Below are 13,277 nucleotides of genomic sequence, written 5' to 3' on the forward strand. Positions count from 1 at the left end.
GATTTGGGTTTATAGAATGTTTTCTCTTCAAATGTAAGATCAAAGTTAACATCAGAGCCCACAGTTTAAGGCCAAAGTTTAGGCGTTTGCCCCCTCTTCATTACTATTTGAGAATTTACTCTTTATCAACTAAATTTTCAGTTCCTTTATCAGCATGCTGTAGTCATCAGAGGAAAAATAATCTGGGTCCCAATGTTCCAGCAGACTTGCCACCCCGGCTCCTCCACTGACTTGGGGTGAACGGACACTTTCCTCATTTAACAGTCACAGGAGACAGAAAGGTCCTCACCAACAGGGTGGTAATCCTTAAGACGTGACCGTGAGGCCAAAGGGAAGGCAGCAAAATCTGACAGACTTAGATTAAACAAAAACATCAAAAGGTGAGTCTATCGCTTCCTAATACATCCTCCAACTAGTCTGTACACTTCTCGAGAGCAGTGTAGAAAGCAGTCCAGAAGAACTGGACTCTTCCGTTTGTAACAGATCAAAGCAGCCATTTCAACATCTTCAGGGACTCAAGCCTGCCCCTGTGAAATGTTCTTTGAACATGAGGAACAACGAGAAGTCGGAAAGGGCTGAGTCAGCGAAGCACGGTGGATGGAGTCAGGTTTCTCAATGAAATTCTCACAGGGCAGTTCTTGCTGCCCTCAAAGATGAGCAGTTACATGGTTGTGATGGGGGTGGAAATTCTCTCTCACCAAAGCAGTTTTCAATTTCCTGAAAGCTTCCTCAGAATGAACCCCGTGATCATGCTGGGTCCTTCAAAACAAAAAGCTATCAAGATTACGTCTGTGTCACGCCAAAAGACAGGCGCCACAACTCGGGGCTGACCGCTCTGCCTTGAACCCAACTGGCCCGGCAGGTCCCCTCAGAAGTCACTGACATGATTTGAGCCTCGCTCTCTGGGGCATAATGGTAAATCGAAGATTCATCCGGACAATTTGCCTCACAAAACAATCTTCCTTGGTTTTGATCTTGCTTAAAACACTGATGCAAAGATAAGCTTATTCAGCGAGCTGATCACTCAGCCACACTTCGGACAGCCATCAAGTGAAAGTTGGCTCAGATCAGGATATTCACTTAAAATTGAAAATGCTGAACCACGTGCATTCCCAAACTCAGTAGCTGCTGAATCAAAGAAAATCCATGGCCTTCCTCAACCGATTTTTGGACTTCAGCCCGATGTCTTCATTCACTGAGGCTGACAATTGTCTCTTGACTCATCTTTCAGGCCTTCTTAGCCATTATCAAAAGTTTTGTAGCCACCTACATGTTTGAAGACATTATTTTAAAAATAAACTAGTGCACAGGTGACTTGGGACCCTAGTAGCAATGCTTCTTTACTTACTCTCATGTTTTTTTCTGAATTTCCTTCCCCTAACTGCCCCCCCCCCGCCCCGCGCACTGCACCCATCCCACCCAAAGTAGACACTCAATAAATATTGCATGAAAATCATACTATTTTGGACAGCCTGCTTTGTGGATAGTTTTTTTGGTTTTGTTTGTTGATTTGCTGCCTTTGGTTATGAGGCTTCCTATATTCCAATAACTGTAAGTAAAGATTCTTTCTTCAGAGTCCTTAAGATGCCGATAGATGAGTGACGCTTTTCAAAGAGGGAAAGGACTCTGACAAGAGGAATGCCGAGACTGTAGAGAGGTTTCTTACAATGGCTGGGAAAATGAGGAATAAAAATCTCCAAAGAAAGATGAGAGAGAACCTTACCTTTTTGTAAATCTTCCTTAAGTGACTTGACCTGCAACAGCAGAGGGCTGGAAAAGAAAGCAACAGAGAAGTGCATGTTGTCAGGAGTACGCCAACCAACAGCTCCTTTCTGACAGGCTGCAGCCACTTGCAGCCCCAGAAGAACAATTCCTCGGTACAAACCTATGCTGGCACCAAAGGAAATGGAGGGATGCTGCGGAGCAGTCTCACAGAGTCATCATTTCAACTCTTTTTAAAAAATAGAAAGACTTGCCCAATTTTAAATGTATCGCTTTATCAAATCCTTGAAGGCATGAATGGGGGCAATGGTGAGTCCATGATAGAATTTTTGCTTTCCAAGTGGGAAACCCAGGCTCAGTTCCTAGCCAATGCACCTCCTTGCCCAGTTACCACTTGTCAGTCAGTGGAGGCTTCCAGGTTCGATGACACTGGATACACTTCAGCAGTTTCCTGACTCAGATTAGTAAGAAGGCCTTAAAATCTACTTCCAGCTCTTAAGTAATATAAACCCTATGGTGAATTACATGTCAATGAAACTTGTATCACAAAGTCTAATCTGCAACCTACCATGGGTTTAGGCATGGATGGGGACTATTGGAGAGCATCTATAGGCGTGCTTATCCAAAGGCAAGAAATCATCCTGCCCTTCAAGCCCCCTAGGGAAATACATTGGAAGCAGTGGGCTACACACTTCCCTGGCTCTAGCAGGGCACTCACCTGTACTCATCGTTGGGGTGAGCAATCTCCACGATGTCTCCCAGCTTGATGTGAGGAAACACTTTGGGGTTTACAACCAGCTCATCATCTAAAAGATAAGTCAGTGATCTCAAACAGAAAACGTGGTCACAGGGGTGGCAGGGAAGCTGGATACCTCTCACATCAGCGCCCAGCCACCCTGCTGGGTTGGAATTACTGACTTCATGAGCAAGTAAAGGAAAGGACTACAAGGCGAGGGCTGCAAAGCTAATGAGAAGCTAAGGGGGGGATGCCGCTCAGATCTCTCATCTCCGGAGCCAATGGTCTTCCATTTCTCCACTGCTTTCCAGGGAAAAGGCAGGCCTGGGTCTAGAACCCTTTACTTCCTTAAATCCTGTGTTCCCGACGAAGACCAACAACATGCTCGGGGACCCACAATCGTATCGGAGAACAAACCCTTACATAAGCACAGTGTTCTAACAACTGCCCAAAATACTGCTTTAAATGGCTCTCATAATAACCCTTTAGATTTAACAGGAGATAAAGTGACTTGTTGTCCAAAGATAGACAGCTAGTGAACGCACAAGCAGACATGGATTACTAACTCGTTCAGTCAGGGTTTTACACCTGAAACCCACTACCCGCTACCTCTCACCTGTCGGAAAATCTCTTTATAAGGCAGCACCAGCTCAAGGTAAATCTTAAGATATCAGTTCATGTCAGAGTTCAATGAGACTCTTAACCAAATATACTGAAGACATGGCTTAATGTTTAATACAATCGATTTTTAAAAAGTAAATTGCTATCCATTCCAACCCATAGGATCCTACAAGACAGATGAGAACTGATCCACGGGGTTCCCAAGGCTGTAAATCTTTAGAGACAGCCTCATCTTTCTCTCAAGGAATGGCTGGTGGGTTCAAAGCTCAGACCTTTTTGTTCGCAACTAAGCACTTAAACCACTAATGTGGTTGTCATTGCTAGGTACTACCAAGTCGACCCAATTACAACAGAATGAAACACTGCCTGTGAGGGGAACCAGCCCCCAACAAATATTCAGGGGTCCGGTAGGCACAAGTGTACGACTAGAATATCTAAAGATTACAGTAAAGTCATAGAGAATAAGAGAGATAGCAGAGGGTAAAATAAAGAAGTCAGACATGTTTCATGGTAGCATGCTCACCTCAGCCTCTCTTGATGGTGCACGTGGAGGTGCTGAAGGAGGAAGGTAAGGGAAAGGGAGAGGGAGAGGAAACAGGAGCAGGAAAGGAGGAAGAGGGAAGGAGGATCAGAGAACAGGGGACGGGAGGACAGGGATAGCTACCGGAGGAGAGTGTCTTTATTGTTTTGGGGCTATTTGTAGGTAGCCATAAGACATGCATATTCAGTAGTTACCTACATCATAAGGTGGGTGGTAATCACAGTAAAGTCCCTAAGCTAACAGGTGAGGAAACCTAATACCTGCATTGGGGGAAAGCATGAGCGGGGATGGGTGCTGCAGTCGGAAGAGATAATCAGCGAATGTCTGCCTCTACAGGGAGATAAAATCAACCATGTGCTCACTTTAAGGCATAGCTGTTTGGGGAGAATCTGTGGGAATGACATTTGTTAGTTTCCCACAACTGCCCAGTCTAGAGCCGTCATCTTCACAAATGTTGTTGGAGCCCACTGCTGTAGCCACGGTGTCAGTGCAGCTCATCAACCGACACCCATCAAAAATTCAGCTTCAGAAAAGCAAAGCACATGTTAGCTCCAAATTTGACTTCACACGTTGTTTCCATCGACAGTCTGTCCCACACCTTCTGTACAGCCTTCCTTTAGCCCCTAGAGTCCGAGTTAAACTCCATGAGCAACGATTTTAACCTGCTCCATTGTATCATTTCCTTCTTGCAGGCCTGTCTCTTTCCTCCATTTAAGAACTCCTTGAAGGATAAGGAACCTATGATCATCTTTATTTGGGGCCCAGATATGAGTCTAATATAGATGTATTGGCTGTTATGTTTATTCCCACAGAAGCCACAGTATCCTGCTATGTGCTGGATTAAACAGATACTTTAAATGTGCACATTGAAACAGACAGTATAAAAAAAAAAGAAACAGACACTGTTTCTTTTTTCTCTCACTCTGCTAAAAATTATTTCTGCCTTTTTCAGTTCTAAGTCCCAGATCCTCAGCAACATCAGCAGCATATAAACTATAGTGTTAATAACAGACTAGTTTTATCCAGAATCGGGTTTTAAATACAGTATTACTGATTTATCTTTGTCCCAGTAATTATGATAGCTATATTTTTAATAAGCTAGCCCGGCACGCTCCTAAATGCTTTCATATACATCACCTTACTTAATCCTCACAGTACTTAATGATATATAAACTATTATAGCATGTTGATAGCTGATTTCTGAAGCAAAGAAGGTTGTTGAGAGAGAACGGGAAGTTGCATCATCTTACTAAGTCCCTATATCGTGAGGATGGCACAAGACAAGGCAGTGTTTCGTTCTGTTGGACACAGGGTGCTATAAACTGAAGCCAACTTGATGACACTTAACACTGGCAACAAAGGAGCTCCACTGATATGGTAGGGAAGCGCTTGGCTGGTAACCAGTAAGTCAGCAGTTCTAACCCACTAGCTGCTCCAAAGAAAGATGTGTAGCAGTCGGCTTCCAACAAGATTAAAAAAACAAAGACACAAACTCAATGCCATGGAGTCAATGCTGACTCATGGCGACCTCCTGTGGGTTTCCAAGACTGTAACTATTTATGGAAATAGAAATCCCAGTCTTTCTCCCTCAGAGCTGATGGTGGTGATTTTGAATGGCCAACAATGTGAATCGCAGCCCAACTGATTTGGTAGTAATGGGATTTGCACAAAGTCCCTTTCCCATTGCTCAGAATAACAAAGAGCTGAATTTTCAGCTATAAATCTACAACGAAGGTCAATAAATGTAGAAGTAGAACTGGTGCTTGGGCCCTGGTTTCCCAACACAAAAGATTCGTGCAGGACAACATGTTGCATCTGCCCTATCCTATCCTGCCTGGGGGCCAAGAAGAGGCCCATACTGTAATCTGGCCCATCTTATGTGCCCCTGCACCAATTCTCCCTCACTAAGTGTGAAAATGGGAATGCCATTTTACTTTCTCTTACCTTCCAAACCAGGGGTGGGCTGAACATTGACATAACACGTACAGTGAGTATATAGTAGCAAAGAATTTAAAAAGTTAAGGGTGGTAACCTGGAAACATGGAGCGCTCCTCCAAAGCCAGAGAGGTGAATGTTTTTAGAAGGGCCTGCATTCTCTAGTCCGACTATTCTCCCAATACTGTAGCACGTTGGCTGTTTCACTCAGTTAAACGGCCTGCGTACCTCAATTGTCACTCACAGAAGGCAGCGAGTAGATTTCAAGACACTGCGTACGCCCGAATCCCAGCCAGTTTACATAACCTTCAAAAATGAATCGATACTGACCACTGCCCCCAAAGCCCTTCTTGTGGATGACCAGTTTGTAGACCTTTGTTGTTCTCATTCTGGAGCGTCCTCGTCTTCAGCTCCTCCAATCCAGGGAGACAGAAGTCATCTTACCTCCCTAGCATGGACACACAAACCAAAACGGCCGGAATTCAGACTTTTCCCTGCAACCGCTCTGATTTGAGGCCCTGATCACGGCTGCGCGGGGGTGGTGGGGGGTACCAACCCTTGGATAAAAATCACACCTCCATTTAAGAGGAGGGGTGGAAAACAAACGGAAGCCTCGGTCCTGGGACTAAACGCAATCGAGTCGTGCCAGTATTTAGTCCCACCTCCATTCCATAACACACCCCCAGGGGGAAGACCTGCAGTGAGGGGGGTTACGATGGGAGACCCATAACCAATGTAAAAGAGGCTATTCCACGCATTCTGGGGCTGGGGCAAGCGAGAGCCACAAGGGCCAGGGACTTGCCCAAGGTCACTCCGAGACTAGGAGGCACGTCCACTGGGCACGTTTTGCCGGCACCGTGCTGGACAAGGAGGTAGGCAGGGCTGCGTTCTCCAACCCTCCATTTGTTCACTCTCTACGCGGATCCTCCCCCGCCCTCACCCCACCCCACCCCGATCTCACAATCGAGGCGCCGAGAGGGACTGGCTCAAACCCCGGCCTCGGCCCCTCCCGCCCGGCCCGGGAGACACTCCCCGAGTGGGCAGCTCCACTCACCCGCAGTCCCAGGTCCTCGCGAGCCAGACAATCGCCGGGTCCCGGGCGCCTCCTCGGGGCGCCCGGCCCACACCCCCAAGTCGCGCGTGGCTCTGTCCCGCTGCCCAAAGTGCTGGCCCGCCGGCCCCGGCCACTGAGGGCTCACCTGAGAACCGCGCCGCTCCGGAGGCTCCGCCCCGAGGCCCGGCCCCCTTCCCACCCACCCACCACCACGAGCCTCTCTGGCTAGGCCTCCGCTTCGTCTCGGTGACCGCGCCACTTCCTCATCCGGGGCTCGCGCGGGGCGGGACCCCAGATCGCACGCGCACGCACGCACGCGCGCACTCGCGCACGCGCACACGGTGCGCACGACCTCTTGCTCAGCTCACACCTATATACACACCCCTCCACCCCCCCCACCCCCACTCCCACCACCTTTCCCGCCCCTTTTTCCTGTGAACCCCCCTCACAATTGTGATTTTGTTTGAGCTCATTGAGGCAGCCACACTGTGTCAATGTATTGAGTCTTCCTCCTTTTTTTTTTTTTTGGCGGGGGGGCGGGGGGGGACAGCCTCTACGGAGCAGGACGTCCTTTTCCAGAGACTTGATCCTAGCTGTACTTCTTCCGAGACGGATTTGTTTGTTCTTCTGGTCGTGCATGGCACTTTCAATATTCTTTGCCAATAGCACGTGTCAAAAGAATTCTCACCGACTACCAGAATCTACGGATAGCCTCCTCCCTGGGGGATGGACAGCAGAGAAGAGGGCAGGGGGAAACGTCAGATAGTGTAACATATGAGCAAATAATAACTTATGAATGATGAAGGGTTCGTGAGGGAGGGGGAAAACGAGCAGCCGATATTTAGGGCTCAAGTAGAAGGCAATGTTTTGAGAATGATGATGGCAACAAATGTATATATGTGCTTGACGCAATGGATGTATGTAGGGATTATGATAAGAATTGTACAAGCCCCACTAAAATGATTTTTTTTAATTCTCCAGACTCCCTTTCCTGTCCAGATTTCCCGTGCCTATGAGGCCATTGGGAAGTGCCATGGACTGCTTCAAGGACCAACAGATCTGTGTTGGAAGAAGTGGGGCCGGAGTGCTCCTCAAGAACTGCAAGACTTCGTGTTACATGTCTGGAGAAGGGACTCCAGTCACGAGGCCTGGTGGGTTACAAGCAGCAAAGTTTATTTTTCGACTGGATGCAGATGGGCTGAGGCCGAACAGTTTGTGCATCCGCCCGGAGCTCTGATACACTGTACAGAAATGAGGACGGAGCTTGGCCCCTCTGAGATCTTTGTTGATCGACTGGCGTCATAGCGAGCGACACATAGTCATTTTCCGTCGTCATCATTCATGGATGGCTGATTCCTTCGTGGGTGTCCCTGTCCTTGGTTGGCTGGTTTCTGTCAAAGGCACACTCTTTCCTGTTTATGCGGACCTTTTTACAGGTGTATCCCAGGGGAAGAACTTTATAGGGTGGGCTCAGGGGCAAACGTGGAGGAACGTTGGTTCTTAGCAGACTCTATGAAGTCTTGCATCACATACTTGGGACATGTTGTCAGGAGAGACCAGTCCCTGGAGAAGGACGTCATGCTTGGTAAAGTGGAGGGGTGGTAAATGAGGGGGATTTGTTGGGTAGCCAGAAGGGGACAGGAGGGTTCTCCCTCCCAGGCCTGCACAGGCCCCTACAGGAGGTTGGGAAGGAAAATGAAGCAACCATAAGCCACCCATAAAGACCTTAAAACTGGGCATGCTCCAATTCAACCTCCTCCCCCCCCCCAAACCCCAGCCAGTTGGGCGTTAGACCTGGGCAGCCCAAACTAGGCACAGGTGGGTTTGATTCACCCAATGGGGTCAACCAATACCTTTGACTACACCTACCCAGCCAGAGGTTTAAAATACCCTGATGGTGGGTAGGCGATCTCTTTTACCCTGCACCTGCACCTGCTGCAGTCTCTTTAGCCTCAGTTCACCACGTGTGGGCACACAGTCACAGGAGGTTCCGTTGTGAGCCCTAACACAGCTTATGCACAGTTTGGCACGCTGCCCTGCAATGACATGTACTCTTTTGAGACTATAAAACCTGAAACTTCATTAAAAACTCTTCCGCATGAATTATTTCTCGTTCAAAGCCAAGAACCAAGGTATTACCCACTCAAAAAAATCAGTGGCTGCAACAATGGGCTCTGGAACAGTTGTGAGGAGGGCACAGGACTGGGCAGTGTGTCGTTCTGATGGGCACAGGGCCACCATGGGTCAGAACAGATTGAGTGGCACCTAACGAACCAATAATGTAGGTTAAGGTTGGGGGGACGCCTGCCAGACTGGCTTTTACAACTGTGTGTAGTACAAACACCTCTGTGGCCTTGCACAGGATACTTCATTTCTCTTTTTCCAAATTCCTGCTCCCTCAAATTGGGGTAAAAAAGTGTTTTCTTATATCCTTACATGATAATTTAGCATCAAAGGAGATGGCATAGTTAGGTTTTGTGCCAACGTGGCTGGGCCTGTAGTCTCAGAACTTTGGCAGTTGAAGCCTCCCCTATAACATGACCTAACAATGTCATCAACCCCATGAAGGGATCTCCCGTGGGCAGCATGTAAAAGAATTAGGGAGGGTTTCAACCTCTACTCAAGTCACAACCCTGATGCGGTTGAAAGGAACTGTCTGAGGGCATGTAGGAAAGGTTGTCTGTTCTTGCTGGTGTATATCTTGTGATTCTCTGGACTCGAGCCAATGGAGTACCATGTTGCCTGCTGACCCCAGGAGTTATCAGCAGTCTGCCCTAGTGCCTGCTGACCTTGGATTCACTTATCTCTGGAGCCATGAGCCTGACCTTCTGACCTTGGATTTGCCCACCTTTCCTCCACTCCCAGCTTCATCAGCCCAGTGGATGCATGAGTCAGGAAACGCTTCCAGCTTAACATGCAACCCACGGACTTGAACTAGACTTCCCTTGCCAACTTCTACAGCTGCATGAGCCAATATGTTTGGTATACATTTAAAACATTGGTTTTGCTTCTCTAGAGAACCGAGCCTAACACAGGAGGCAACCTAGTGGCGCAGCAGTCATCATCTGAGTGGGAAATGAGAAATCCACCCCACGGCTGGACATTCTGACTCATCGCAACCCCATAGCACAGAGCAGAACTGCTCAGGGATTCTGAAACTGTAAATATCGACCGTCTAATCTTTCTTCCTCTGGAGCAGCCGGTGGGTTTAAACTTCCGGTTTGTGCCGATAGCACAAACGGGGCTCTTTTTGGAAGTGAAAGTAAAGAACTCAATGGAAAGACAGATTTGTGAATCTGGAAACACATTAATAGCACACGGAAGGATATTATTGTGTTCCAAGTTGCAAGAAGATAGGCTGTTATTTCATGGAATAAACAAAGGAATGCATGGTCACGGGCATAATGGGATGCATGCCAAAAAGTTACCAGGGCTTATTAAGCTACAACCCTTCTTTATCATGCATATTCCCTAAGCCCCGGTGATTCTCAAGCTATGGGTCGTGACCCCATTCTGGGTCAAAAGACCCTTCACAAGGGTTGCCTAAGACCATCAGAAAACAGTTCAGATGTTCTTAGGAACCAAGACACCGCTCCTCTATCCGTTTCCTAACAGGTGCACCCACATGCAGATGCGCCCACATATGAGTAACCAGCAAAAAGACTGTTACCCATGCTACACCATGCTTCAAGACAAAATTTAATTGATTTGTCATTAGAAATATTTCACAATATATAATTACATATTGTTTTTGTGATGAATCACTATGATTTAATGATGTTCAATTTGTAACAATGAAAATACAGCCTGCATATCAGATATTTACACGATGATGCGTAACAGTAGCAAAATGACAGTTACGAAGTAGCAACGAAAATCATTTAATGGTGGGGGGTCACCACAACATGAGGAGCTGTGTGAAAGGGTAGCCGCATGAGGAAGGTTGAGATCCACTGCCCTAGGACATGTTGGTCAAGACATTATTGGATAAATGAAGTAAATGCTCTCGACAAACATGTTTTCACAACATATTCCTCCAAAAAAATCTAAAATCTTGACCTTTGTTCCTTTTGGGTCACAAAGAGTAAAATTATTCAAAGAGGTTTAATTGTCTCTTTAGAATTGCAGAAGCTGCAGTTTGATACGAAGTAGAATTTCATTTAGATATCAAGCAGCCATTTAGTAATGCCACATGCCTGAGTTTGGCGTTGGCTCATGCATTCTCCTTAAAAAAACAAAACCTACATAGATATGTACACATATATGTATATATGAGGCAGACTAGCTAAAGAAACTCCATTTTTGTAAGCTGCTCAGTAGCTTCCCCATCCCTCCCTCCATCTCAGAAAGCTGACTGCTAGTTGACCTGTCCTTTCTCCCTCCCCTGATAGGAAAGTCTGTGCTGGTGATTAATTTTAGAATGTCCTCCCATGTCCCCAGATTCTGGACACTACAATTAATTTCAAGTATTCAATAGATTGTTCTGATTCAGTAGTGTTCCCTTTGATGCTGTGATCCAAATGGTGTAATTTGTCATGATGACCTCGATGTTACAATATAATTTTCTTATGGTATCCAGGATGTTATAATCAATTTTGGTATTGTTTCTTGTATGATAAGAAACATACCTTGTACAGATAGGAACTGGAAACACAGGGAATCCAAGGTGGATGATCCCTTCAGGACCAGTGGTGAGAGAGGCGATACCGTGAGGGTAAAGGGAGAGTGGGTTGGAAAGGGGGAACCGATTACAAGGATCTACATGTGATCTCCTCCCTGGGGGATGGACAACAGAAAAGTAGGTGAAGGGAGACGTCGAACAGTGCAAGATATGACAAAATAATAATTTATAAATTAGGGTTCATGAACGAGGTGGGAGCAAGGAGGGAGGGGGAAAAATGAAGAGCTGATGCCAGGGGTTTAAGTGGAGAGCAAATGTTTTGAGAATGATGAGGGCAGTGAATGTACAAATGTGCTTTGCACAGTTGATGTGTGTATGCATTGTGATAAGAGTTGTATGAGCCCCCAATACAATAATTTTAAAAAGAGAGAGAAGGAAATGTACCTTGCAGGGGGTACAGGACTCTGGGAAGAGGGCTCTGGCCTGTCCTACAGGGGTGGGCAGTGGACCTGCTCAGTGCAGGCCAGGTGCCTGGACGCCAGGTAGGCCTCTGCTCCCTACAAGGCCCCACTCTTCCCGCCGGTGGGAGCCTGCGTGGGGGCATGCCAGAGGCCCATCATCAGGGTGGTCTCAAGGCCACAGCCTGAAAACCTCATTTATCTATAACCCCAGCACCTTTAGTATGAACAATCTGTTAGAAGAATATTTTGGATATGTCGCATAAAACACAACAAACAAACAAAAAAGAAATGTACCTTGTAATGCATGCTTACTCTTCTTGACGTTACAATGAATCCATTAATTTTGCTTTCTGTTGCTTTTCATGCTTGCTTGAACCCTCGACAGGTGCTAAATGAGTGTTTCAGCCTTAAAGATGGACTGAGATGGGGACTCGGGCAAGCAAAGAATCACTTTTAGACTCTAGCAGTCCAGTTATAACTGAATAAAGACTCTTCTAAATTATCAAGACACTATAGTGGCTTTCACTCATTCAAATCCGCACTATACATAGGTTTATACAGCAAGAAGGAATACCATAGCTGATTAGTCCACACAGCAGTACAGAGGGCTCAGTCCAACTCACTTTCCCGGGACAGTTAATGTACTGAAAGGCCTCTGTCTCATGCTGAACCACTGGTTCAAGGTCAAGGAAGCAGACAGCAAAGTGGCTGGTGGGAGGTGCAGAGAAGGCCCACCGGCAGCAGGCACGGCGAGGTCGGGTGGCAACAGCAAGGTGATGAGATGTGGAAGCATAGCAGAGGCCAGTAGCACAGCAGGTAAAGATGAAGCCTCAAGGTGTAGTGATGCATAACAAGGCAATCCAGTCTGCCAGGATCCGCAGGTTGGTTCGGGCCCCAAGTAATGCAGCACACGGTTAAGGCAGAGCAGCTAACTCAGGCAGCAGCACAGGGGTCTGACCACCAGGGAGAAAGAGAGTGTTCTCCTTTTGACGAAGAAGCTCTGGTGGGCACAGATCACCTACAAAAGAGTGTCAGATCTCCAAGGGTTCAGTGATTTGAGTATGGTTGCTCTATTTGAGACTTTAAGGCCTCAGACGCCACTTCTCTTATAGAGGTGACTGGACACTGATGCCTTCAGGTCGTATCTTCAGAGTGAGTTGGCTTTTCCTGAAGAAAATGTCAAAAACAATGCCACCTTAGAAGAACAACTTGGCATCCCAAAACGTCTGATCTAAGATTGCAATTGATGCCCCTTGGCAAAACAACTTTTTTCTAAACATGATGTCTTAAAGGCTAGCTATGGCCATTAGAAACACAATGCATAATTATAATAAGAGAGTCATATTTTGGCCCATTCCAAAGAAAAATGACCCAACAGAATGAGGAAATTATTCAAGAGTATCGTTACTATCACATGCAAGTAACAAGTTGCTGAAGATTATTCAGAAAAGATTGCAAAATATATTGATAGGAAGCTGCCAGAACTCAAACTGGATTCAGAAGAGGATGTGGGTCATGGGATATCATTGCTACTATCAGATGGATCTTGGCTGAAAGCAGAGAATATCAGAAACTTATTTACCTGT

General features: G+C 46.6%; 1 protein-coding gene across 5 annotated transcripts in view; it reads right to left on the reverse strand.

Moving 5' to 3' along the window:
- DEPDC5 (DEP domain containing 5, GATOR1 subcomplex subunit) overlaps positions 1 to 6,782 on the reverse strand; it is a 157,465-nt gene extending 150,683 nt beyond the window's left edge. For all 5 annotated transcript variants that reach the window (XM_075533337.1, XM_075533336.1, XM_075533335.1 and 2 more), the window contains exons 1-4: positions 6,610 to 6,782; positions 5,886 to 6,003; positions 2,441 to 2,528; positions 1,724 to 1,770 (exon numbers count right to left, since the gene is read on the reverse strand). In XM_075533337.1, coding sequence (XP_075389452.1) covers positions 1,724 to 1,770; positions 2,441 to 2,528; positions 5,886 to 5,943 — 193 coding nt within the window. In that variant the 5' untranslated portion in view covers positions 5,944 to 6,003; positions 6,610 to 6,782. The remainder of the gene's footprint in view (positions 1 to 1,723; positions 1,771 to 2,440; positions 2,529 to 5,885; positions 6,004 to 6,609) is intronic.
- Between the last annotated feature and the right edge of the window lie 6,495 nt (positions 6,783 to 13,277).

This window comes from Tenrec ecaudatus, chromosome 16 (assembly GCF_050624435.1).
Source record: "Tenrec ecaudatus isolate mTenEca1 chromosome 16, mTenEca1.hap1, whole genome shotgun sequence".
NCBI classification, from domain to species: domain Eukaryota; kingdom Metazoa; phylum Chordata; class Mammalia; order Afrosoricida; family Tenrecidae; genus Tenrec; species Tenrec ecaudatus.